Source organism: Astatotilapia calliptera, chromosome 20 (genome assembly GCF_964374335.1).
Source record: "Astatotilapia calliptera chromosome 20, fAstCal68.1, whole genome shotgun sequence".
Lineage (NCBI taxonomy): Eukaryota > Metazoa > Chordata > Actinopteri > Cichliformes > Cichlidae > Astatotilapia > Astatotilapia calliptera.
The window spans coordinates 30,582,042-30,608,542 of NC_137441.1; the positions used below are offsets into that span (position 1 = coordinate 30,582,042).

Consider the following 26,501-nt stretch of genomic DNA (forward strand, 5'->3'; position numbering starts at 1 on the left):
GAATATTTGTTAATCTGAAAGGTCACTACCAGGACCGACGCTGTAACCTTTACAACCTTTAGGGGGCAGCACTTCTCCATCGCAGAACAAAAAGGAAGTCGTTCGGCTTCCGACTTCCTCCTTCCGTTGAAGAGCAAGTCAGAGCTGCTGCAGCAATGGCAAAGCTAATTTTGCTTTGGCTTAAGTGTATCATATTATACAATGCTGTCGATGCTGTGTTTGAGGACCAAGTAGGAAAATTTGATTGGTAAGAGGAGTCAAGCGAACGATCAAATGTGTGCCGATTATGTTTTAATGTGGAAATGCTAATGTTAGCACCTGTCAAAGCAGCTAACTGCGAATCGGTGGACTTTGAATGAGAGAACAGGTCAAAACACATCAGAATGAATACAAACAAACAAATGTAAATTTGGTAGTTAATTTCAGGAGGTGTACATATCTCCATGGTTTATACATTAAGTAAATCATTGGTCCCACTAAATTCAGCAAGTGAAACGCGATAGAAAGTGATTTAAAGGTAATAGGAAAACGTTGTAGCCAATCTGATAATAATCAATAAACCAGTGTCATGTAGTTTCGGCTTTTCAGTTTGAGAAATATGTCTTTGCACCGGGATTGGATCCATGTGGTCATTAAAACAATGGTGTCACTATGATCATGGGTGAGCTGGATGACAGTCTGAGTGCTTGTGCTTTCTCTTCATGTTTCACAGGAGGCAGCAGTATGTAGGCAAGGTTCGTTTTTCTCATTTTGACACACATGTACAGTCATCCAAAAAGGTTCTTGTAGCAACAGAGAATAATGTTTTTGCCGCACTCAATACAAGGACCGGGGAACTCTGTGAGTATGTTGTTCCTTTGAAAGACGAAGTTCTCATATATTAGGTATAGTCTTTTATTGTCACTTTGTTATCAATGTCTGTTACAGTCTGGCGACATGTTGATAAGTCTGGACCCGAAGGAAACATTGATGCTCTTTTGCACCATGGACAAGGTGATTTATTTTTTTGTAATGATTCTAATCATGTATTTGAATTGCAGTAAAGTTTAAAGATTTTTTTAAAGTTCCTCCAGTTGATGAAACTGTGTTTGTGTCCTAGATGCGATCCTAGTGGTTGGCAATGGCCGCCTGCTGCGATCCTGGGATGTCAATGTTGGTGGTTTGAACTGGGAAATTGTGCTCGACTCTGGAAGGTGATTATTACCTTGAGGTTAAGAATGGTCTTTATTTATTCATTTATTTGATTAAATCTTACCTCGTTGCTTTTTATATGTTCAAGTTTCCAGAAAGCATGTCTAGTGGGACAGCAAGGCACAGTGAAACATGTGGCTGTTTTGGAAAAAAACATTATCTCTCTCCATTACCTTTCTAATGGCCATCAAAAATGGATAGAAAATCTACCAGATAGGTATGTTTTTATATTAATGTTAATTTTGTGTACTGATGTTCTCTGTTTCAATGAACATAAATCTACACAGGAATTCATTTACCACCTTAAAGGCTTTTTTTTTGTAGAAAATACTACACAGTGTTGCAAAAACAGTAGTTTTATTATGAAACGTTTGTCACCTTCTGTTTCTCTCCACAGTGAGACTGTGGATTACCAGACTGTTTATTCTGGAGGAAATGGTGAAGTTTATGCTTTGGGAATTGTTCCCCATTCCCACATTGTTATTATTGCTTACAGCACTGATGATGGAGAAATAATCAAGCAGGTAATCCTGTTTATTAATGATAGTATTAAAAAAATCAGCCTATGCTCTGTAAATTTAATGTATATAAAATAGGTAATTTGTTAAAGAACAAACTAACTTAAACACTGAACCAGTGGTCAGTATATAGAATGATTTTTGTGAGTTTCTTGTTTGTAATGTTTTCAGATCTCAGTTGAAGCTCCGTGGCTGTCCAACATAGTGGCCAGCTGTGCAGTGATTGGTCAGGGGGTGCTGATTTGTGTAGACTCTGCAACTCCATCGCTGTACATGTACAACTTAAACCCAAATATGGATGATTTACAGATGACCCAGATCCCCCTGCAGGTATGATTCTAACAAAAACCTTTCTAATGTACAAAATTGCCATGTATGTCCTCTGCTTTAGATTGGGTAAGTTTTAAATTCTGCCTCTCTCTTTCTCAGCTCTCCACTTCTGTGTTCTTATATGTTCCTTTGTAAATGCACAGTTTTTCTTTTACAGTCTTCTCCTATTTGTCTTCTCACAGTCACTGGGACTTGAAGTAGCTCCAGACTTTCAACCGGTCCTGGTGTCTCACCAGCCCAACTCAGCCCATCAGCCTCTGTCTGAGTTCTTCCTTCAGCTCGGCCCTGATAACTTCCTGCTTCTCCAGTTCAACAATGGTCAGATAGTTACGCTCAGGGATTTCAAGCCAGTACGTAAGCTTTTCTCTATATTTTTGTTTCATATTCAAAAACATTAGCCTGTCCTGGTATTGCAGTTGTTCTGCTATATCAGCCAACATCAGTAAATATCTGCAAAAATGTAAATGTGGCTTGGCATCCTTGCCAAAATATTTTATTGCCCTGGGAAAATGTCAAACATAATAACTGTTAAAAACGGCCAAATACGATCCTTTTTTTTTTTTTTTCCAACCTGTGACATTTTGTAGAATGTATTGTTTTTCTACAGAAACATGATGTCTTTTGTTGTATTATACAGAGCTATATCCTTTGTTTGTTGTAGGCCTTGCTGGTTTCCTTTGCAACCACTGGAGAGAAGACCATTGCTGCTGTTATGTCCCCCAAGAATAAAACTGTGAGTTAAAGTAATATTTCACCTTTAGATTTATGTGTGGGTTTTGATGTGTTTTAGCTGTTTTCTTAGTCATAAATGCATTTGATTTTAGAAGGCAGATGCGTAATACACATATTGATTTACTTAATGTAAAGGTTAGACTTGTTACTGTAAGGTTTTTTTTCATGTCTTTCAGGAAACTGTCTTATAAGTGTGTTTTGGGGTTTTTGTGTCTTGTTTTTTTTAAATAAAATTTTTTATTGGGAGATTATTATTTGTTTCTTTCCCATAGGCCTGCAGTATTAACCTCTTTAGTGCTGAAACTGGACGAAGACTTCTAGATACAACACTGATTTTCGTTATGGATCCTAATGGTGGCAAACCAGAGAAAGTGAGTCAGTTTTCTTTCCTGAGGTACTGTGGGAACTATGGCCTTTCAGAGCAGGCAGAGTTTTCTAAACACAGGTGCAGTCAGTTCATTTCAGTATGATGTGGAAAAAATAAGACATGCTGGTTTCTGGGCTTTCTTTGAAAATATAGACAGTACTTTTTTCTTTTTCTTTTTATGCCAACTTTAGTAGTAAATGTGCCCCGTAGTGTGTTAGTAATGGCTTTACAATAGAAGTAAATTATATTCTCTCTTTCAGATCTACATACAGCCATTCTTGAAAAAAGATGACTCTGTAGGCTACAGGGCCATGGTGCAAACAGAGGACCACACACTCACTTTCATACAACAGCCAGGTATGAGCGGCAAAAACAGGAAGCAAGGAAAGAGTGCTTTCAGGCTGTACTGATGTTAATGTGAGCAGAGCTATTGATGCTGCAGGACTTTTTTAATTATAGTTTTACTAAAGCTAACCAAAGTAAAATCCTTCTCATTGTACTCAAAAGAGCAAAAGAAGAATAGACACCCTATTTTTTTTCTGGAATGTGTTTTAGCAAGGTCAGACAGAGGGATGAAAACGTCATGAATATTCATACTGTGGTCTGACTGCGGTGGGTTTCTGTCAATCAGTAGGCAAATTAAATGTAAGTGAGGAGTCTGCGTGTTTGTTTAGTGTTGAGAACTTGGACATTTTTCCCAAAGCGCATAGACTTGTAAGCTGTGCAGTGCCTCATGATAATATTTTTGGTTTATCCCACCTCTTAATCATCATGGTTGCTGCCAACATCTGACCACGGTGTGGACAGATTTCATAATGTACCTACAGTCCTGTCTTTTCCACAAGAATGATGGAAAAACGCGTCTCATAATATAATTAATGGAAAGCGTCAACACAAACTGCATACAGCCGCAGGGTGTGGGAAATAGATTGAATAAACGATTGCAGAACAATAATGATTCTTGCTTTCCAGGGCGTGTGATGTGGACTAGAGAGGAGGCCTTGTCAGATGTGGTGACAATGGAAATGGTGGATCTGCCCCTCACTGGAACGCAGGCTGAGCTGGAGGGAGAGTTCGGCAAAAAGGCCGGTAAATGTCAAACCGAAATTTTTGCTGTATTTGAATGGAGTCATGTAAATCTCCTTTACAAAGCGTAAACTCAGCAGAACTGGATGGTGTCTCCATTAATGGTTCCATAACTTAGAATTTCTAATCATTTCTGAGGGTTGTTGCATTTGCTTTTGTCCTTCCTTAAACAACTCAGCTGCTTTATCAAATCGGCGAATTTGCTATATTCCAGTTTCAAACATATCTTTCGCATGTGTGTTGATATTACTGCTTTCATTTTGTTTGTTTTTGTCCTGTTTTTTGTTATTGCTGCTTATGGATTCAGCCATTCAAGGTAACAAATCTGTGCCTTTTTTCAGCAAAACTTGATTCCTTGTCTTACGGTTAGGACTTCCTCACATTCAGTGAACCATTCCTCTGTTGAACCCTTTGCTTCATTTTATTTCACTCTTGAAATAAAACCTGTATCCCTGTGTCCTTGTTGTTTCTCGCAACGTTTGTTGTATTTAAGATATGAAACATGATGTGGATCAGATGTTAAAAATTTGAGTCAAGTCCCCGGAAGGTCACTTAGCGGCATCTGTGCTCTTGTTTACGTTTGTCCAGATGGGCTGATGTCTATGGTGTTCAAGAGGCTGTCCTCTCAGCTCATCTTGCTGCAGGCCTGGATCTCTCACCTCTGGAAGCTGTTCTATGACGCACGCAAGCCTCGTAGTCAAGTTAAAAACGAGGTCACCATCGAAAACCTGTCCAGAGATGAGTTCAACTTGCAGAAGATGATGGTTATGGTCACTGCATCTGGAAAAGTATGAAACTAAAGCTTATCCTGTCATTTAGAAATGGTTTGTTAGCATTTCAGGGAGGATGAGCAGCGCCGCACAGTTGTGGTCAAACTAGATTTGGTTTATTTTGTCTAAAATCAGGCAGGCTTGAAGGGAATTGAAACACTGATAAATAAATTCAGATTAGTCATCTCACTTTTTCCTGCAAGGTTCATTCTTTTCTTCTTCTCCTTTTTTCAGCTCTTTGGGATTGACAGTAAGACTGGCAGTATTTTATGGAGGCACTACCTCAATGATGTCCCATCGAATGCAGCGTTCAAACTGATGGTACAGCGAACGACAGCGCACTTCCCTCATCCTCCGCAGTGCACGTTGCTCATCAAAGATAAGGTAACTTATTGCAAAGGCTCTGTGTTTGGAGATTCAGGTTTGGTGTCAAAGCTCTTATCTTGCAGGCTGACAATATGGATAAAGCTCAAATAGTTGGCAGGGGAAAAAAACTGACCAAATGGTACCTACAGTTTTCAACTTTAAAGACAAGACAGGCTCAGTAAAAGATAAAAGAAATCTTAAAGATACCCACTTGACAGATAAAGTACTGACCTGACCTGTAAAACGTGATTAAGGTTTATTTTCTTTGTTCTATTTTTGGTCATCAGGACACAGGGCTCACCACACTGCATGTGTTTAACCCCATCTTTGGAAAGAAGAGTCATGTGACTCCACCTGCTCTACCTCAGCCAATACTTCAGTCACTCCTGCTGCCACTCATGGACCAGGATTATGCTAAAGTTTTGCTTCTAGTTGATGATCAGTACAAGGTTTGTAGCAAACTGTATACATTTACACATTCTCACTATATTGCATCTCGAAGCCATTTCTGTATGAATACTCATCATGCTGCCTCATAACGACTCTATGTCCCATTAATTATACTGTTTACATATTGTGCATGACCACCAGGCAGTAGAACACTGTTTAACAATGGCATTGTGTGAGCTGTCAGTTACCTGCAAACAAATGATATTCATCTTGCTCGCTTTTTCCCAGGTTTCTGCATTTCCTTCTACGAAGAACGTACTGCAGCAGCTCCAGGAAATGGCCTCATCTATATTCTTTTATCTTGTTGACTCCAGCCAGGGAAGACTTTCTGGTTACAGACTAAGGACGGCAAGTGAAACTTTTTGAACGCATCATTTCCTGATTCTCACAGGAAACCGTCATGAAACTATACCCAAGTCACAGACAGAAAAAGTTCATGTGTATCATTTTGTGTTCTCAGGACTTGTCCACTGAGCAGATCTGGGAAGTTGTCATTCCAATGGAGATACAAAGGATTGTCTCTGTCAAAGGGAAAAGGCCTAATGAGCATGTCCACTCGCAAGGAAGAGTAATGGGAGACCGCAGTGTTCTCTATAAGGTACCGTAACATCCTTTTTAAAACACATTTTTTTAAATTTATTTTTATTTAACTTTTATTTATACAGGTAGTCCCATTGCGACTCAGTGTCTCATTTACAAGATAGATCTGTTCTAGACAAACATTAAAATTACAACAATAAAAGAAACAGTAAAATAGCTAAATTTGTCTAATGTACACAGTCATACCAAAGATAGGAACAAGTTCCCAGTGATGATTTCACAAAAACACTTGTATGTCTTTGAAGTATGCAAGTGAAAACAACTAAGAAAGCTTCAAATCCTTCTGGTTAAGCTTATATTATTGACTTTATTCTGGCTCGATTTTGGTTTGTTTTGGCTCAGTTTTCCCTCTTTGCGCTAAAAGACGGTAACGCCCCGTCTTGTGACGTAAACTAAAAACTCATCTTTCCAAGAAATCTTGTAACCCATGTCACTGTTTTCCCAGTGAATCACATTCTCCCTTCGACTGCCCTCTTTTAGTAAGAATTCACTGCTAGTACTCCTTACTGTTGCCTTTGTTGTGATTTATGAATCACCCGTGAAGTGTGCTCTTGCATTCATTATTTCAGAGAGTAGCACAAGAAGATGAGGATAAAAACACATTAGAAATCATTCACTAGGACAGTTTATAGCGGTACATCGAGTAGTGCTTGAGGTTTCCTAGAATTGTTGATCTGGATAGGCTGATGGCCAGCTGACTGCCATATTTGAGACCTTGTTGCAAGTATTTCCGGTCATATTTTTTGTAAGCTAGATTCCTGAGAAGGCAAATGTAGCTTAACATAGTCAAGAACCCTCGTTTATGGACTGAAAAATTTATTTTCCAACCTTTTTTCATAAATGAAACCAGGTACAAAAAACCCCCAACTTATTTCCCTACTACAAAGAAAAAGTCAGTGCGTTAATGCGGTCCTACTTGGTTGTAGTGGTTTGCACTTTACACATTTGCTTGGCAAGCAAATGTTGTTGGTTGGACTCCAGCCGGAGACACAAATCCCAGTTTGGGTTTGCGTCAGGAAGGGCATCTGGCGTAAAACTCTGCCAAATCAAACATCCGGAGTGGCCCAAAAGTAGCTTGAGTGAGGCTCTGCTTCATTTGACAACAAATTTATCTTAATTAACAAGATATGTACTTTTGTGCTATTATATTAATTTAAATGTCCAATTGTGTTCTAACTAATTTTTATAGTACCTGAACCCCAATCTACTGGCTGTAGTGACTGAGAGCACAGACACGCATCAGGAGCGCAGCTTTGTCGGGATCATCCTGATTGACGGTGTGACCGGCCGCATCATCCACGAGGCTGTTCAGAGAAAAGCCAGAGGACCGGTGCATATTGTGCATTCTGAAAACTGGGTGGTGGTGAGCACGCTTGTTTGCTACAGTCATGTGTAGGGATTGAAATAATTACAACCACCTTTTGTTGTCTTGCTTTTTGCATCGTTACAGTTTGAAGGCCATTTGTTCAAAGCACATAACTAAATGGAGGAAAAAAGGAGAAATATTGAGGGTTATATTTATTGTGTCTCCTTCCCCTGTGTGACTCCGCAGTATGAATACTGGAGCACCAAGTCACGTAGGAACGAGTTCTCTGTAATTGAACTGTATGAAGGAATGGAGCTCTACAACAGCACCGTGTTCAGCTCGCTGGATCGGCCACACGCTCCTCAGGTTCTCCAGCAGTCTTACATTTTCCCCTCCGCCATTTCTACCATGGAGGCCACGCTGACTGAAAAGGGCATCACCAGCCGCCATCTGCTCAGTAAGTGCTACTCGGTTATATTGCTGTTTTCTGTGGTTTTTTGGCTTTTAGTTATTACATAATATGTTAGAAATAAAAAGTATTTTCAGCACCGGGCTGCCCTTTTTGTAATATGTTTGTTTGAATTTGCTTTGTCATAGTTGGCTTGCCGTCTGGAGGGATTTTGTCATTACCAAAGATGTTCCTCGACCCACGAAGGCCAGAAATAGTATCTGAGCAAAGCCGGTCAGTCCTCAAGTCAGGCTTAGTGTGAAAATGAAAGTCAGATTTTTCTTTACTGTTATGTGTCTGACTTGTTAACTTGATCTTCAGTGAGGAGAACCTGATACCCTATGCTCCAGAGCTAATGATCCGTACAGAGTGGTTTATCAACTACAATCAGAGTATATCAAGAGTGCGAGGTATTCACACTTCCCCGTCTGGACTGGAGTCAACCTGCCTGGTAAGTCTGCCTTCAAAGTAATGAAAAGCACATGACAGCACAGTGTAAGATTAAAATAAAATGGTTTAAAAATCATTTACATCACATATATTTAGTTTAAAATGGTACAAAGACAACCTATCAAATGTTGAAATGAAGAAATTTTATTGGTTGAACAACACACTCATCGGCCACCGCACTGGGTCACCTGTTCAACTACTTGTTTACATAAACATCTAATAAGCCAATCACATGGCAGCATTGTAATGCTCAAACTGAGCATCTTAATGGGGTAGAAAGGTGGTTTAAGTGGCTTTGAATGTGGTATGGTTACAGATAATAATCTGAAAAACAAAAACAAAATATCCAGTGATCAGGAGCTCTCTATGTGAAAATGTCTCATTGATGTCAGAGGTCAGAGGACAATGGCCAGAGTGGTTTAAGCTGATAGGAAAGCAACAGTAACTCAACACATCGAACTTTAAAGGAGATGGACTAAAGCAGGAGTAGATCACACCAGGTGCCACTTGGACCAGAATCTCTGAGCAATGTTTCTGGCACCTTGTTGAATCTGTGCCATGAAGAATTAAGCCAGTTCTGAAGGCAAAATGAGGTCCAACATCGTACTAGCAAGGTGTAACTAATGAAGTGGTCAGTGAGTGGATATAACATGTAACTGTGGCAATCGGAGCATGTTTAATATCGTGTTGCATCATTTCTTCTATGGGGTTCATAACCGAGGGGAAACAAACGCTGTTGTTTTAAAAGTGAAGTGTTTTCCCATCCTTGGTAGATATATTGATTTCAGCTGCTCAAAAGTTAATGGCGTACTTTACTAGAGTTGTGATCCTGAAATAATTGATACATTCCCTGGAAAAAAGACTCTGGGCATGTTGCTCTGAGATTTTCATATCATTTAGTGCACAAGCTCTGTGCACGTTTTCTCCAACCGTATTACCAAGCTGTGAGCCACGCACTAAGAGCAAACCCACTGGTCCCTTTTTAAGCCTGTAGTATTCCAGGTTCATGGTTTCCAAAAATATTTTCATATTTTGATTTTTCATGCCACTGAGCAGTTTTTTTCCACTCTGCCTCAGTCCATCTTACATGAGCTTTGGCCTCGCAAATGTCCTGGCCCCTGCGTCTTGTTTATGTTTGGGGGTTTTTTTGGTTTTTTTGCACATAGTGGAGTTTTAACTTGTTTTTGTGGACGCAGCAGTGAACTATGTTCAGTAGAGCTCATGCACAATTTTCCACAATGGAATATTGTCTTGTTTTTTAACCAAAGCTTGGCTATTCAGTATCTGCTTTTGACTTTCTTCCCCACTTACAAGGAATTATTTGGATCCTTTAATATCATCTGCCATAGATGAGAAATTCCCCCAGTTTAAATTAAATTGACAGTGGTTTTAAAAAAACGTTTGCCCACTCAGTCTCTGTCTTTCGCAAATGGTGAAATCCTCGTTGGTTTTACTTCTGTGAGGCTCAGCTTCTCTAGGATGTTTTTTTTGTATAGCAAATCATGTTACTCAGTAACCTAATTAGTTGTGAGAATGTTCCACCGGATCTTTTTTTTTTTTTTTTTCTTGGTATAGCATTACGCAACTTTTCCAGTCTTTTTTTTTTTGTTTGTTTGTTTTTTTTGCCCCTTCCCCGTGTTGCTGACGTCAAATTCAAAATGAGTTCAGAACATTTTTTTTTCTTGTTTACCGTCCAATTTAAAGCATCTTCAAATCATTGCATGTACATTTTCATCACATCACTACTATTTGGAAACAGGGCTGTAGATGATTCCTTATTTGGAAATGTATTGCCACCACTTGGTTTTCCTCCCCACTTAAATAAAATCTTAATATGACAATTTTATTTTATTTTTTAGGTTGTGGCATATGGTCTTGACATCTACCAGACACGTGTGTATCCCTCGAAGCAGTTCGACGTACTAAAAGATGACTACGACTACATGCTGATCAGTAGCGTGCTTCTTGCCCTTTTCTTTGCCACCATGATCAGCAAACGCCTGGCAGAAGTTAAACTGCTCAACCGGGCTTGGCGGTAAGGCGACGGTTAAATTCCTACATCTGCCAGCTCTGTGGCTGCACGAAGGACCTCGGCTCCAAGAGATGAGACCGCTGAGGCCGTGCCTGTCCAAGAACACAGGTCAAAGTTCAATAAGGCCCATAAGGAACTGCAGGGGTGAGGGGACAGTGGGGAGGGGGTGAAATGAGGGGTTAGCAAAAAGTTTTTGTGTTTATTTTTTAACTTATTTTGCAAAAATGAATTATTTCATAGTAGAATAATTGTTCTTTTGTGAAATGTCATTTCGATTAAATGTTTAACACAGCTAATTATGAACCGATAAAACCGGCCAATTTATTAAACTATGGAGCTTGAAAACTTCTGCTCATGTGACAGTTATTTTAGTTTTCCTGGGCCTTTTTTTGTTTTTGTTTTTTGAGACATTTCTGCATCACTGGACTGATCTAATATAAAGCGATAACAAATGTGGAGCTGAGGGAATAGTCAGGAGAAATGCGTGAATGTGAGCATGAACTCGAACAGTACCATAGTGGAAGGGTTTGTTGGGTTTTTTTTAGCCTGCTGAATCACCTTGATACTCCAGTCCCGTTTGGATTGTTGGCAAATGAGCTGTGAATATGAGCTGTGAGGTGATAATGTAGCATGTACAAGAAATGGTTTTTTGAGATGTCTGAAAACCACCAAATGAACTGTTACACTGTTGCCACCATCACATGATGAACCAAGGGAATGGGAAGAGACAGTAGCCTTTCTTTTATGTACATCTCTCATCTTGTAGCTCATACTTTTATGAGAAATTTTCCACATAGCTACTGTTGATGCTCCATTAAAATTTCTCCCAAAACTCCATTCTGAGCGCTTTAGTTTGTTATTGTTGTTGTTGTTGTTCTTCTTCTTCTGTTAGCTGCTCCTTTTAGGGTTCTTCACAGCTGATCATCTGCCCCCATCCACCTATATTCGGTCACACCAACTCTCTGCTTTTGATTATTATTATTAGTAGTATTATAGTATTATTAGTAGTGTTATTATTATTAGTTCAATATTCCAGGTGCTTGTGACATGATCCACTCTAAATAACAACATGTGCTTTTTTATTATGTAGTGCCTGAAAGTTCAATTAGACATGGGATGGCAGCCTGGTTTCACCCTAATGCCATAAAAATATATATGTTCATAGGTTTCTCAGTTCCTCCATAACAGATCGAGGACTCATGGGAGAGATATATTCCCCACCTGGCTTGAGATGAACTCTGTATGAACTGCAAGAGGTGACCAGGGTGAGGGAAGTCTGGGCTACCCCTGCGACCTGAACCCAGATTATAGATGGATGAGACAATAAAGTTTATCTTATCTTGAAAAAAGGAGGTCAAACTTAGAGAAAGCTCTCCATATCATAGCTTGAGTGTGGAGAATGAAGCAATCCTAGAATGAATAAGTTATTTATTTCTATAAATAGATTAAAGACAATTTTTACAATTGACACAGAATTATGAACTTACAAACAGCCTTTGAGTGGGCCAAGTCTGATACAGAACCTTCATGAGAACTTCATAGAGGTTGGTGTAACAAAGGTAAATGTGGGCCTGCACCTCAGCAGTGTAAACGTAACATGACTTCCATGCCCACACAGTAAAAAAAAAAAAAAGTATACACAACATCAGATTTACATCATTAAAAAATTTCACGAGGATCAGCTAATGACAATTTTTCAGCTCTATTTACAAATGCAACAAGTAAAAACTTCTGACTTGCTCTTCATATGTTTAAAGACCTGTGAACATAAGTGTGACTGCAGGTTTTCAACAAAGTTTCTAATGAAAATGAATTAGAATCTAGCTTTAAATACACACTGATTAAAATGAACAAATTGACACTTTTCTGTAGTTAATGTAGTTTGATGTAAATTTCTAAACTTTGGGAGTGATAAGGCTATCTTATCTCAATCAGCTTTGTGATACTGAAATCATAAGCTAATTCAAAAGCGCAAACACCCAATATTAGCTGCATCGACTGTGTGTGTGTGTGTGTGTGGGGGGGGGTGATCTAACATGTTCATTTGCAAATTTACTATAAAATTTGTCAAGAATCTTTAGACTTGCACTTGGCTAACTCTTTATAATCTGGTATTTTTTAATGGAGCACTTTATTAAGTTTACCTGAAAAGATGCTAAAATATTCAAATAGTACTTTAATTATTTGGAAAAACATCAAATCTATCAACACATTATATTTTTCAAGCAGCATTGTGATAAAAAATAACAGACGTGGAACAGTTTGGCACAAGCCCAGCTTGTACATTTATAAAGACGTGCTCTCTTGTAAGGTATATGTTGCATAGCTAAGGCTGTTTTTAGTGGTATGAGCATACGACTGTCAGACTTTAAAAATTTATAAGTGATCATACTATTTTTTTTTTAGTAAGGAAACGGCAGTATCTTAGTTATCAAAAACTGACAAATGGTGATAGAAAATAAATATTTGTTCTCTATTTGTGAAAATACTATATTATTGTGTATTGTCGTTGTGGTCGAAGTAGAAGAGACGTCTCTAAAATACTGATTGGTAAAATGTTCAGTCAAAAAAACCTCGTGGATATTACACCAAACACATGTCAGTCAATGAAAATACCAATACGTTACACATGTGAGCAGATATTATCGCACACTGTACAGTTGTGTATCACAGAGTGATTAATAACGTCAGTCACCGTTTTGTACTCGTCTAGTTTCAGACATGGTGAGATGATTTCTACCTTTTCTGCCAGAAGCTGCTGTTCCCTGTCTTAGCAGGTTCACTCAGGAGTCTTTCTCTTCTCTCTGTGTTTGGCGGTCGGCCCGGCGGCAGCAGGATGTAGTGTGTCCCGCTGGCCTTTCTGCCATCCTTCAAAATCGGAACAATGCAGGGAGAAAACTGGGTTGCAGGTGGCTCACCTGTCATCTGTCTCAGCAACGCCTTGCTGACATATTTGGGGTTAGCAGCAAAACTCTGAGTGGCAGGCATCACTCCATTGATATAAATTGGAAGACTTTTAGGGCTTGGGGTGCGTGGTGGACAGGGTGGGACTAAAGGCACCCTAGGAGGGATTTTGGGAGGTTTGTCTTCATCGGTCCCAGTCTTTGATTTTGGTGGGATGGGGATACGAGGAGGGATTTGTGGCCTGTCAGTGGACCATGATGAGGTGCTGGCGTGTGGTTGGGTGGAAGGACCCGAGCCAAAAAATTGGATTCTAGGTAATAGGTTCTGCTCTGGCCGTTTGGCTCCAAAGGTATCCTCAGCTTCCGACACCACAGGCTGGTTTTCATCTGTCTGGTGACCAAGCCACCAAATGTCGGCCGCAAACCTGCCTCCTCCAAATGTTGGCCGGTCCTCTCTGCTTGGCCAAGAGAATGCCATGGATCCAACGCCAGCATCTCCAGCCCTCAATGAACTCTCTTGGTAGGCATAATTTACTTGGCCAAAGTCTTTGCTGCTGTTCCTGCAGATAGGCTTAGGGCAGCTCTTGGGCAAAAGGGGCCGTCGGTCACTGGTAAAGAACTCAACCTCACTATCAGCTGCTTCATCTGACATAAGCTCCTCGGGGTCTGGCAGAGGTGGCAAGGGTTTGGCCTCCCTCTGATCAACCCCGAATACTGCCTGTCTCTGGGAAGAAGGAACCACCTGGTCTCCCTCAATGGGCAGCAGCATGTTGTCTGATGCTAGGTGGTAGGAATCAGAAAAAAATGGAGGCTGGGAGAGAGAGGGGTTGGCTGCGGAGAGAAAAAGGGGCAAAAAAAGGAAATGTGTTAAAACACACAAAATGCTACGTTTGCTTTTATACTGAGAAAGCAAATTGTTATGTAAGGCTTTGCTATCGCTGTTGTCCCCTCCAGTGCAGAAACAACACTCAGAGGAAGAAACATGGAAAACAACTTGCTGCCCAACCGCCTTATAAAAACGTACTTACTGAAGATACTGTACAGGAAACGGGAGTAAAAACATCCTGAAAACACCAGCTTAACCTATCGCCTTCTTCGTCAAACATCAGCCACAACACCCTGATTAACACGGGAATCGTCATTATCTGCAGGGCAGGCCACAATCTTAACTGAGCTTCCCATAACCTTCTCTGTGGAAACATCCGACGTGCCCCAGACTGCAGGAACAGCTGGTGACTGGGGAGCGATAGCTTCCCCTCCTCCTACACCCCGATCTCTTTCCTCTGGTACACAGCTTAGTACTGTGATGGCAAACTCACTTGCATCCTGTCTAAATACTGTTCTACTAGACAAATGAGGTTTAAAGGTTTTTTTTTTTCTCTAATAAAAAAAAGTGCATAACTTCACCTAATTTAACAAACATAACTCTTCACATCCTTTCAAAATTTCAAAACAATGAAAAAAAAATTGCCAGAATTTCTACAATTTACAGTAATAGCAGATACATACTGATAGTGTTCCTGATACATACGAATTCAAAGCAGAGGAGCTTTGATAAAGTTCATGCATCCATGCTAAATCCGTTTCCTTCATACATGTAACACTAATATCTGAAAAAGACTCACAGTTAAACTCGTTGGCCATTTGCTGTTGCTGTTGAAGCTCCTTCAGGGTTTGCTCTGTGTAAGCCCTCAGGCCAAAGCTCTGCACTCTGCAAAGCAGGACAGGTTGAGAAATCCATACAGAGCTGTGCACGATGGTAAATCATTCCAAATCAGTCTTTATAAGACGAGCCTAACAAATGCATTAACAGGACATATGTTCAGTTGTCCTTTTTCTATTTGCAGTATAAAACAGTAACAAGTTACTGGATTTCTTTTCTGAGCCAGACTCTGTGTCTATGATTGCCAGACACTGTTATTTAGTTTCATATTATCTTGCTATATACATATATTATAATCCTGCATGACTACATGTAGTTGCTCATGCTAACATTTATCCCTTCTCTTATATTTCTCTTTTTTTCCTGGTCAGATTTACATGCTCAACATTTTGCAAAGCTGCCACAGATTCACAGATAATAATAACAGATTATTTACATTTTTTTTAAAAATTAGTATTAGGACTTGTGTAGTGTTAATTGTACCTGTTCAGGTCATGCTGTCTCCACAAATTATTCTGACTCCTGGCCATGATGTAGAAGAGATCGTGTTCTTATAAGAAGCTCTGTTTGATATCGATCTAAAGCTCCAACACAAGTCAGCTCCGTCAAACCCATCACAGCTTCATTCTAGCCAGTGGTAAGCTGTTGAAGAAACACTGACATTAGAGTGCAAGGGGATTCATCTGGCTATCTTTTACATTCACATCTGGCTTTTGCATTACATCACATCATTCAGGTCACACCTTTGCTGGTGTGAAATGCCCATAAGCAGGGTACAGCTGGATCTCATCACCGTCCATCACACTCAGCTGCACGTTCTTATCTTACCAGGCAAGGCAAAAGGCAGCAAACAATACAAGATAACTGCACATACACAAGCATACAGCATATATTACAGACAGATGGACTACTTCATGAAAATTGTATATAAAGCAAAGTATTTTACATTGAATAAGTAACATATAACAAAGTTCAAAGGATGTAACATTTCATGACATTCTTTATGTTTAGTATGTAGATTTGCAGGATTGTGAAAAACATTCATATCATTCACATTTCAGTGTAGTAAAAGTATCATTACACAACTATATCCAATAGCTTTTTCCTATTCTCAAAAAGGTTATGAAAGCAGGGCAAAAGAAACGTTTACATTTTGAACATATGCCACTTTTCACTAGACGCAGTAAACAAACGACTTGCGATACCCCGCATGTTTTAGGTGAGCCTTGAGGAAACGAGTAACAACAAAAGCCAAGAAAATTGCTTCAGCCTGCTCTCTCAGCCACCATATGTATCCAGTTTAAAGCTATTTGTCTGATGAGCAGGGTATTACACAACCTCTGGGTCAGATGTGGGAGGGCGACAGTACTCCTGCACCCTCCTTCGTCTCTGTGCAACGCTCCAGTATCTGCCCTCACAAAAGGGGCTTATTGTCCAGAATTCCTGTGATGCTGGATGACAAACTCCACCGCTGAGACGGCCCCAAAGCACCGCGATTATAGATGCACTTGAAGGAAAATTTAGTTTAAGTGTGACAGGGTCACAAGCCCTAACCTTGTTAGCCTACTGGCTGAGAACAAAAGTGCACTTAAAAAGTGGCACACTGCGAATGACTAGGAAATGTCTTACTGTTAAAATATTTTAAGGGGTTAAGGTGAGAGAGAATTTTGTGCAGACAGGCAAAGCAATGAAATAAGTACAGACTTATAAGTATAAGACTGTACGTGACATCCATGCTGATGATTAAGATTCTCAACTAGCATATATCTATAAAGATGATGACTGTTTCTCCTGATATGATGCACAGCAACTGATATCATTCCAGGGCGATGGACACTTGTATCAGGGCAAAGGTGAAGGTCATCCTGGTTTTTTTTTTTTATGATAGATGATGATGTCAACCTTGCTGTTGCGGTTTTGGCTTATGGTCAGATGTGCAGCTCAGGTTAAGCAGACCATCAGACAACTGAAGGAGTTTAAAACTGAGTGGTGCCCCTGTGTCTTCCCAGCAGTGACGCAGCAAAGCACCCAGCTGCATTGACTCAATGACATACCTCTAAATCTTTGTTCTCCCCATATATTGTACTTTACATATTTGTGCTTCTTCTTGCATTGAAAGCAACATTTAGAATTAAAATACAATAAGGCGGACACATACTGTGCTTATGCAATGAAATAAAAAGACCCATTTCACATTAAAATGAAAGCACCACACTGCCTGGAGGGCAACCCAAGGTCTCCATTCTACTATCACTGCAATCTTTCGCTTCAAAGACCTGCTTTGTTTCCTGTCCATGATAACTCCAATGCCGAAGTGGGAAGCAAACAATGCAGAGCATGCAAAGGAAACCCAACTACAAACAAAACAGTGACTCAAGCGTGGATTTGAATATTAATGCTATCCTTAAAACAACCAACTGTGGCGTCATTTCCACCCGTGAGCCTCGGAGATGGAAGACACAGACTAATTATGAATTCTACCGGCAATTACTCAGTGTCCATGAATGGAGCCACTCTCGGGCATGAATGGGCCTTTGTACCACTTTGGTGCACAGCGAAGCAAGCCTGAAAATACAAGTAAACTCTCCCATGAGGTTAGGACTAGAGATACGCCATGGAGACAAGCTGCCACGGCCAAGGTATGAGTCTGTGCCACAAAAAGTCCCCTGCGGGGGGGACTGCGTGTGTTGGCACAGTTGGAAGGACAAGCCAGAGGCTGGAGAAAACAGTTTGTTTAGTACATGCAGGGTCCTTGGTGTGTTGTCCTTGGCAGTCCCCACCTCAACTTTTTTTCAGGCAATAGACCATTCAGTGACCGGGCCTTCTTTAAGCACGAGTTGATTATCCTGATGGCGTGAAGTTTGCACCTTACACACACATACATACACACTAATTAGGTCTGCTAAGCTGTGGGACTAACTACAACACTGCGCGCCACAAAACTAAACAATAAAGCATTTGATTCAATGAGAGAAACCGTTTTAACAACAAGATCCGCAGCCCAAATACAAGTTTATTCACCAAACTAATCTAGGTTCAATGTGTGACTGCAGCTTTCAATTTTTTTTTTCCATTGCACTAACAAACCAGACCTTTAGGTTTATCTGCGTGTACTGATTTTTAATGGGTCACCAGGCGAAGGCCATGCTGTAAATGTGACAGTTTAGTGCAGTTCATTAGATCCTGACATTTCCACTGTTTAACTTCATTCACCTGGGGAATAAAAGAGGCATATGAAAAGATGTTTGTGATGATATTTAACTGAAAAAATGCAGTTTTAGTACTTGCTTTTTACTTACAAAAAATATTTAAAAAATAATAATTAAATAAACGTGTTAAAAATCTTTTGTTGTTACATATCTAATATTGTTACATAATATTATATATGTAACAACCTATCTAATATTGTTACATATCTAATATGTAACAAGATGGTAGGTAGACTTTATAGTCTACTTGCATGTCCGAAATGTTTTGTTTCTAATAAACTAAAGTCTAGATAGTGTGCAGAAAATGAAGATTTTCACATTTTTATAGTTTGAAAAAAGCGCAACTCCACCTGGTCATGGGCCACATCGGCATGTAGTACATTTTCACATCATAACTATTAAACTATATATTTATAGTTTATTTTATTATTATAATTAATTTCCATAACCCTTATTGTCACTTTCTGTTATTGGCCTTTATCGCACTCTATTCTTGATAACACCGAGTTATGTTTAACTCTGGGTCATGCGCTTTTTACTGTAAATTATTTTACATTATATTACTGACGTCACTTTTTTTTTACACTTTTTGAATGATAGTTGTGAACCAATTTTGACTCCCTCGTTTTGTTTTATTTTTGCGCTTTAAATTATACGAAAACGTCAGACAGACATAGAATTACTGGTTTACTCTTTATCGCCTACTAGTGGGTGAAAATGGAAGTGCCGAGCAGTCCAAGACCTATCCCGCCTCGACGTGACTTCCCTCGGCGGACGCGAGTGAAATCCCTCATTGAGTCAGAAGTACAGTGCGTTCCACTAGATAAATAACTTCCTCTAGCTGGTCTACTCACACAAATGTCCAGCTTACAAAATGCTGTCCACACACATCTGAACTATACAGGCTCTACTCAGAGAACAGACCTCAGTGATTTCTGACCGGCTCTTTTTCTTTTTTTTCGTGACGTCCCAGTGTGGAAAACACTCGTATACACTTAGTAACAGAGTAACATTCACATCACATACAACACAGCATCTGACCGTCCCGTGGTAAAGGCAAAGGCAACAAAAAAGAGCCAATGTTCATCAAACAACTTTTATGAGAACGTGATGAGCCTCACCATGCAAATGCTGCTTATCCGTCACGTACAGCTGGTTTCGTTCGATCGCCCTCAGTCCCAAGCGAGAAATGACACCCGTGAGGCTAAAATCCAGTCTGTCAGTCAACCCTGACCCATGTGCATCGACCCTCCTCTGTCAACAACACTGGGAGGTGAAACTCATTTTGTCAGAGTGACGCGGGTTTCCACATCTCCTTATAAAAGAATTCAACACCCAGAACGCGTTACTGTAACTCCACCCATGGCTGCCTTAAAGGGGAAAAATGCCTGTAATTCTTTTTACATCACTCTACTAGGAAATGCACTGAATACTTTACTAAGTTTACTTTACTATTTGATTTTTAAAATTTTAATTAAATGTATTTTTTGAGTATGTAGTTAGAACCCAATTCTGTCCAACATAGTTTTGACTCTATTAAATGTAACTGATAATCTGAAATTACTTTTCATATTACATTTTTACATACACATGATAATGTTATAAAATATGATTATTTGTTCTCAATTAAACTATACAAATCGTCTCCCTTTGACCAGGAATAACATTGAAATTGTACTTGCGCATTATGCTATCAGCAGTAATTCACGTTTCTCTTACGTTTCATCTCTATACTCTGTACGGTTTTACTCACCTTCCTGAACTCTCAACTGCAGTGTGAATCTAACAAGATGTTGTTAACCTGTCTGCGCAACTTTCAGGTTTCAGGACACCATTCACAAAATCTATTTCCTTACAGTCAGTGGAACTAAGACTCTGTAGAGCTTAAGGATCTATGCTTAAATCTATTAAGCATTTCCCCTCCCATTTTATTACATCGTTTACCCTACACTAAGTATGCCTCAGCAGGTCAAAAAGCAAAAATGTCCTTTATTTTATTTGTTCCCTGTAATGCGTGTACAGGAAATTGCATTTCAAGCAATTGTGGCCTGACTTGTGTGGGAGTCAGAAAGTGTGTGGGTGGATATTGGCGTGTGTACAACATAACACTGATAAAGAGTTACAAGCACTAGATTGGCAGACCAGACATGAAGGATGAGGACTTGTTTTGAAGCCTGCATGTCACAAAAGAGTTGACTGTGTGTGTGTGTTTGTCCTGTGTTTGTCCTCACCCACGCTGAGAGAGGCAGAAGGACAATATGAGAGGCCATTTACCAGAAAATAACAGGGAAGTGAGTGCAGGCTATTCTTGTTTTCACCACAGGGTCCAGACCACACTGAGCTTACAGTCTTCCCCCAGACTGCCATCTGATCTTTTTACTGCAGTGACAGCACAAATAAATCCTTAGGCAAAATGACCCATCAAATATTGTACACTGTATAACCAAATCGTAAAATTGTAAGCCAAGTGACCCTGTAACCTTTCTTTCTTCCCTTGGTGCAGATTGTTGAGTAGTTCCTCTGCTTGTACTACTCCAATAAAGCCCACATACAGTCATATGCGGATTAAGGAGTGCCTTATACCTATATACTGACTGTAAATCACAAACCCATAAAATAAATACGCCACATGTAACGTGCTTACATTGCTGCAATCATCAACCATCCCTCTCCCACTAACGTTAACTTGTTTGCTTAAAGGAATACTCATAGTTTCAACAAATAAGCTGTTATGTGTCAACTTTACATTGTGCAATGTGGAATTTCAAAGTGACACAGAGATGTCCAGTCACACCACTGTCATTCAGCTGTAAACCAAGCACACGTTTTGTGTTACAGTTAAGACTGTAAGACTAACAATACCAAACTATATAGAAATTAAATATACCACCTGCTGTCCCTTCAAAATCAAAATCTTAGTCTAATCATCTTTTAATAAATTGCATAAAGATGGCCATGCAAAATTCAAAGTTTTTGCCACTTTTACCAGCAGCTCTGCTCTTGCTTTGCAGTCCTCTGTGGGCGCTTGTGGTGACCCAGGATGCTCAGGGCTGTGGGGGTTTTTGCCAGGGTGGGCCAGTCTCCTACAGGGGAGGTCAAGTCATTTCCTGCTCTGAGAGACCTCCGTCCCTCACAGATGTCAGTGCAGTCAGAAGCCCACCTTCCACATCTGCAGCACTCCACCTCCCAACATCCTTATCAAAAAAGATAAAGAAGACTGCTTATTTTTAATGTTGCAAACATACATATATGTCAGACTTCGAGAGCTGGCCTGACTCAAATGCAGACTGGCAAAAAATGAGCAGGAATACCAGGTGGACTATGATACACATATGTGTGTGTGTGTGTGTGTGTGTGTGTGTGTGTGTGTGTGTGTGTGTGTGTGTGTGTGTGTGTGTGTGTGTGTGTGTGTGTGTGTGTGTGTGTGTGTGTATAAAAATCAATTGTTCTGTGGAAAAGAACAGGATTAATGCAAGAATGAGTAAAAAGTACAAGATCATAATAAAACTCATCAAGACTTATGGTTATATTAAACTGATCTATCAGTTCCCCATCTGTCTGAGAATAGAAAACTAAAACGATGAGTGTGTGTGCAGCACAGCGCTTAACAGTGTCTCAAGTTGGAAAAGGAAATGAAGTAGGTAGGTGTTAACATATGTTTTCTATGGTAAATACATTCGTGTAGGTTGATGTGCTGACACGGTGACACAGGGAATTCTCTTATAGAGGAACCAGCTGTGTACAAACATGTAATAGCAATTAGAGCGCCACTACAGGGCTGCTGTTTTCAAAGTCGCGGTTGACGTGTCTTGTGTTTAGGTTTCACATTCCTTGTTCCAGCGAATCTGTGTTAGAGGTTGTGATAACTACAGGCGCATATGGCGGCCATATTTATGAGCCGTATACTTTAAATATGTGATTGCATAAAACAATGTCCACTTGATGCTGCCATATGTGTAAGAGGTTAAAAATCAAGATTGTTCAGAGATGAGTAAACGATGGGTCACCAGAACTGAAAGAGCGTCGTCATTTAACTCTGGATTCGAGTTGCTGTAATTGAGAAAAAACAGAAAGATATTCTTATGAAATTCTCATATTTAGTGCATTGCACCCCTCTCTTGCCACCTACTGCTTCCTTCAGCCTGATTTGAAATATTTATGTTTGATGCTTTACTTCAAAGTAGACGGACAGTGATTAAGACCTGAATGTTGTGCTGCTGTGTGCAACGCTGTGTGTGATTTGAAACACACACCCCACACCTAGTCCTTGTTTCATTTAATGGCTTTACGGGTAGATCTGACAAGTTGGGAGCTGGGCTCCTCAAATGTCTGTGTGGGCTCACCACCACAGCCTTTGACCACATCTTAGCTTAGTTATCAAAGGAACAACAGTCATCAGGAGGAAGAGGAGGACAGATGGAAGAATCATGCCTCTGCTACCTTTTAATAATGGACAAATCTGGATGTGCACAAAGACTTCTGTGTAATCTAATCTGATGCTAAAGTGCTTTTTAAAAAAATAATAATAGCAACTGATATTTTCTGTGAATAAAATCCAGCTACAATGGAGCTTAATGGAGAGAGAAATGACACACAAACACACATAAATGAACACAGATTTCTTTAAAACACAGAACAAACAAACAATGAAGCAGCGTAGCTTTTCCCAGAGTACCAGCAGAGAAAAACAAAGCACAGTAAGCAGGCAAACTGATGGAGGAAGTACACCAAGGGATCAAGGGTTAAAGTGATTTAAACGCAGCAACATCAGATGTCATGGTGACAGTTTCAATGAATGGCAGAGATCTGAGCATGAAAGAAGAGCAATTCTTTTCCTAGGATACTGAACTGGACGCCTGGCCAGCTTTTCTACCCATTACATCAGGCCTCAGTGTGGGCAGAGCCTCTGCAAACCCAGCAGGAGGACTTCCGCAGCCCTGTGAAGTCCATCTTCAGTTCATTAAGAGCTTCAGTTGAAATGAGAAAAGGGAACAGAAGGCCGGAGGAGGCTCTGTGTAGAATCCAGATAAAAAGAATACAGAGAGTGCCTTGGACTGATCTTTGACCGTTATTTAACTCATCCGTGGCAGCTTTTCTTGATAAATCACACTTTTGCTGGAGTGGAAAAAAACATTTGCAAGCATCAATGCAAATTAGCTAACAAGGACATTTTGGGTAGAGAGAGGAGACACGAAGGCGCTGTCAATATTTGAATGTTTGCACAGTTTTCGCAACTTGTTCTGAGGTCGAAGTCTTTTTGCACAACTGCGTCATCCCGGGTCATCTTTAGGAGGACGGTGGAAACTAGTCAAATTTGGTCAAATTGTTGTTCTGATTATTTAGTGAGTGTGCGTGTGTGTGTTTGTCCACGTCATGGCTCTATTGAGTAGCAAGGCTGAGAAATGATATACGTATACAACCCACAGTTTTCCCCAGAAAGGCATGGTATGCTCTCTTATAGTCTGTTCCTTTCCCAAAAATTAACTTAGAGTCCTGAGGCAGTTTTCCTTTTTTCCCCCCTCCTCCTCACTGTGTCTCTCCTCCCACTCCAGACCTCCTCCTTTTCTTCTCTCACCTTACTTACGCGCACTCCATCATTTCCTGTTGAGTCACAGTCAGGCTGCACCATGTTTTACATTTTATTAGTCCCCCTTTTTTTTAAACTTTCCTCCTCCACTTCCTTGTTCACAAGATGGCTATCATTTTAAATTGAGGGGAATGAAACACAACGTCGGCCCACAACAGCCTTCCAAGCAGCATTTTGGAAAAGTCAAAGCAGATGTACAAGTCTCTTCCTGGCAACTTGACTGATTCATACAGTAAATGACTTGGAGGATCAAAGGATTATTAGCTCTACAGATAATTCACCACCTCACTTGCCACAACATGTCATCAGTATACAGCATTAATGCCAAAAAAAGTTTCCAGCAGCAATGAAAAACAAAAGATGTAGCCTTAAGAAATTACCTTAAAGCATCAAACTGTCTGTTAATATTGATCACTGAGATGAATTACTTCCTTGGAAATTAAGTCCATATTGCGCCTTGGTATTTGAGTACTTACCCTGGTCATTTGGGAGGAAGTGATGCTGTAGTGAGGTCAGCACTAGTGTTTAACATATTCAGTGCATGCCTGTGTGTTAGGCAGGGTTGAAGGCAGGGCTCTGAGAAATGAAAGGGCTCTGTGGTGGACCGGTTGAGTCATTCAGAAATACAGCTGCTGACTCAGTTTGCAAACTCGTCTCCAGAAGCACGTCGCCAGCCTATGTGGCATTATGTGTGTTTGTGTGCGTCCACCCTGTTCCTTTGAGGGACTAATATCTTGACTATGACATGAAGACAACTCCTCCCAGGTGATCATTGTCACTGTGAAAAAGAGAAGAGGAAAAGGTTATAGTACTAATAAAGGCTTCATTCTTAAAAAACTACAATTGTACTCCTTTATTCACAAACTGCTCAAAGAAAGCAGATTGCATCTAATGGAAAATGAGGCTTTGCTCGAAGGAGTGCCCATCACAGCGCTGCTGTAATCCCCTTTCTGGCACGAGGTCAAAGTTTTTCTGTGATTCAAGCATGTCGTCATCTCTTGAGTTTACTCTACACACCCTTCTTACCACACTAGTCTTACAACTGCCATCGACACAACGTGATCCACTGGAAGTATGGACTGTGGGACATGCTCCAGGATTAGTCATCTTGGATGTGTTGCAAGACCCAGAGCTGGGATGCTGTTGTTGACATTATTATGTTGAGAGGACAATTAAGGACACCTTGCTCCTTAATGGAATGCAATTTCCTGATAACAACTGGAGAGCTATTTTATCTACTATTATATCTATCTATCTGTCTATCTATCTATCTGTCTATCTGTCTATCTATCTATCTACTCTTTTACCCAGCACGCCCCTGCGGGCGGTTTTATCCTTCAAGCTCGGGTCCTCTACCAGAGGCCTGGGAGCTTGAGGGTCCTGCGCAGTATCTTAGCTGTTCCCAGGACTGCATTCTTCTGGACAGAGATCTCCAATGTTGTTCCCGGGATTTGCTGGAGCCACTCGCCTAGCTTGGGAGTCACTGCACCTAGTGCTCCGATTACCACTGGGACCACCGTTACCTTCACCCTCCACATCCTCTCGAGCTCTTCTCTCACCCCTTGGTATTTCTCAGCTTCTTGTGTTCCTTCTTTCTGATGTTGCTGTCATTCGGAACCGCTACATCGATCACTACGGCCGTCTTCTTCTGTTTGTCTACCACCACTATGTCCGGTTGGTTAGCCACCACCATTTTGTCTGTCTGTATCTGGAAGTCCCACAGGATCTTAGCTCGGTCATTCTCCATCACCCTTGGGGGCGTCTCCCATTTTGACCTCGGGACTTCCAGGCCATACTCCGCACAGATGTTATATATATAAAAAAAAACACCCAGCACGCCCCTGCGGGCGGTTTATCCTTCAAGCTCGGGTCCTCTACCAGAGGCCTGGGAGCTTGAGGGTCCTGCGCAGTATCTTAGCTGTTCCCAGGACTGCGCTCTTCTGGACAGAGATCTCCGATGTTGTTCCCGGGATCTGCTGGAGCCACTCGCCTAGCTTGGGAGTCACTGCACCTAGTGCTCCGATTACCACGGGGACCACCGTTACCTTCACCCTCCACATCCTCTCGAGCTCTTCTCTCACCCCTTGGTATTTCTCAGCTTCTTGTGTTCCTTCTTTCTGATGTTGCTGTCATTCGGAACCGCTACATCGATCACTACGGCCGTCTTCTTCTGTTTGTCTACCACCACTATGTCCGGTTGGTTAGCCACCACCATTTTGTCTGTCTGTATCTGGAAGTCCCACAGGATCTTAGCTCGGTCATTCTCCATCACCCTTGGGGGCGTCTCCCATTTTGACCTCGGGACTTCCAGGCCATACTCCGCACAGATGTTATATATATAAAAAAAAACACCCAGCACGCCCCTGCGGGCGGTTTATCCTTCAAGCTCGGGTCCTCTACCAGAGGCCTGGGAGCTTGAGGGTCCTGCGCAGTATCTTAGCTGTTCCCAGGACTGCGCTCTTCTGGACAGAGATCTCCGATGTTGTTCCCGGG

General features: G+C 40.7%; 2 protein-coding genes across 5 annotated transcripts; one reads left to right on the forward strand and one right to left on the reverse strand.

Annotated features, from left to right (window-relative positions):
* The first annotated feature begins 89 nt into the window (after positions 1 to 89).
* On the forward strand, positions 90 to 11,483 carry emc1 (ER membrane protein complex subunit 1). The gene is made up of 22 exons (XM_026153582.2): positions 90 to 247; positions 713 to 840; positions 928 to 993; positions 1,100 to 1,193; positions 1,280 to 1,408; positions 1,589 to 1,715; positions 1,881 to 2,039; positions 2,222 to 2,389; positions 2,701 to 2,772; positions 3,044 to 3,142; positions 3,399 to 3,495; positions 4,111 to 4,227; positions 4,813 to 5,012; positions 5,229 to 5,378; positions 5,648 to 5,809; positions 6,039 to 6,158; positions 6,271 to 6,408; positions 7,600 to 7,773; positions 7,963 to 8,173; positions 8,314 to 8,398; positions 8,486 to 8,615; positions 10,474 to 11,483. Exons 1-22 carry the CDS (start codon positions 156 to 158, stop codon positions 10,651 to 10,653), a joined length of 2,898 nt encoding a protein of 965 aa, XP_026009367.1. The 5' UTR covers positions 90 to 155; the 3' UTR covers positions 10,654 to 11,483.
* A 1,749-nt stretch (positions 11,484 to 13,232) lies between these two features.
* errfi1b (ERBB receptor feedback inhibitor 1b) lies at positions 13,233 to 24,989 on the reverse strand. 4 transcript variants are annotated; one of them, XM_026153585.2, is made up of 5 exons: positions 24,485 to 24,989; positions 21,408 to 21,615; positions 15,696 to 15,854; positions 15,175 to 15,260; positions 13,233 to 14,380 (listed from the first exon to the last, which is right to left on the reverse strand). In XM_026153585.2, the coding sequence occupies exons 3-5, from the start codon at positions 15,740 to 15,742 to the stop codon at positions 13,383 to 13,385; spliced, it is 1,131 nt and encodes a 376-aa protein (XP_026009370.2). In that variant the 5' UTR covers positions 15,743 to 15,854; positions 21,408 to 21,615; positions 24,485 to 24,989; the 3' UTR covers positions 13,233 to 13,382. The 4 variants fall into 4 exon arrangements, with proteins under 4 accessions (XP_026009370.2, XP_080151775.1, XP_026009371.2 ...); XM_080295649.1 differs by lacking the exons at positions 21,408 to 21,615; positions 24,485 to 24,989 and adding exons at positions 15,956 to 16,076; positions 19,543 to 19,557; XM_026153586.2 differs by lacking the exons at positions 21,408 to 21,615; positions 24,485 to 24,989 and adding an exon at positions 20,175 to 20,372.
* Positions 24,990 to 26,501: the final 1,512 nt, after the last annotated feature.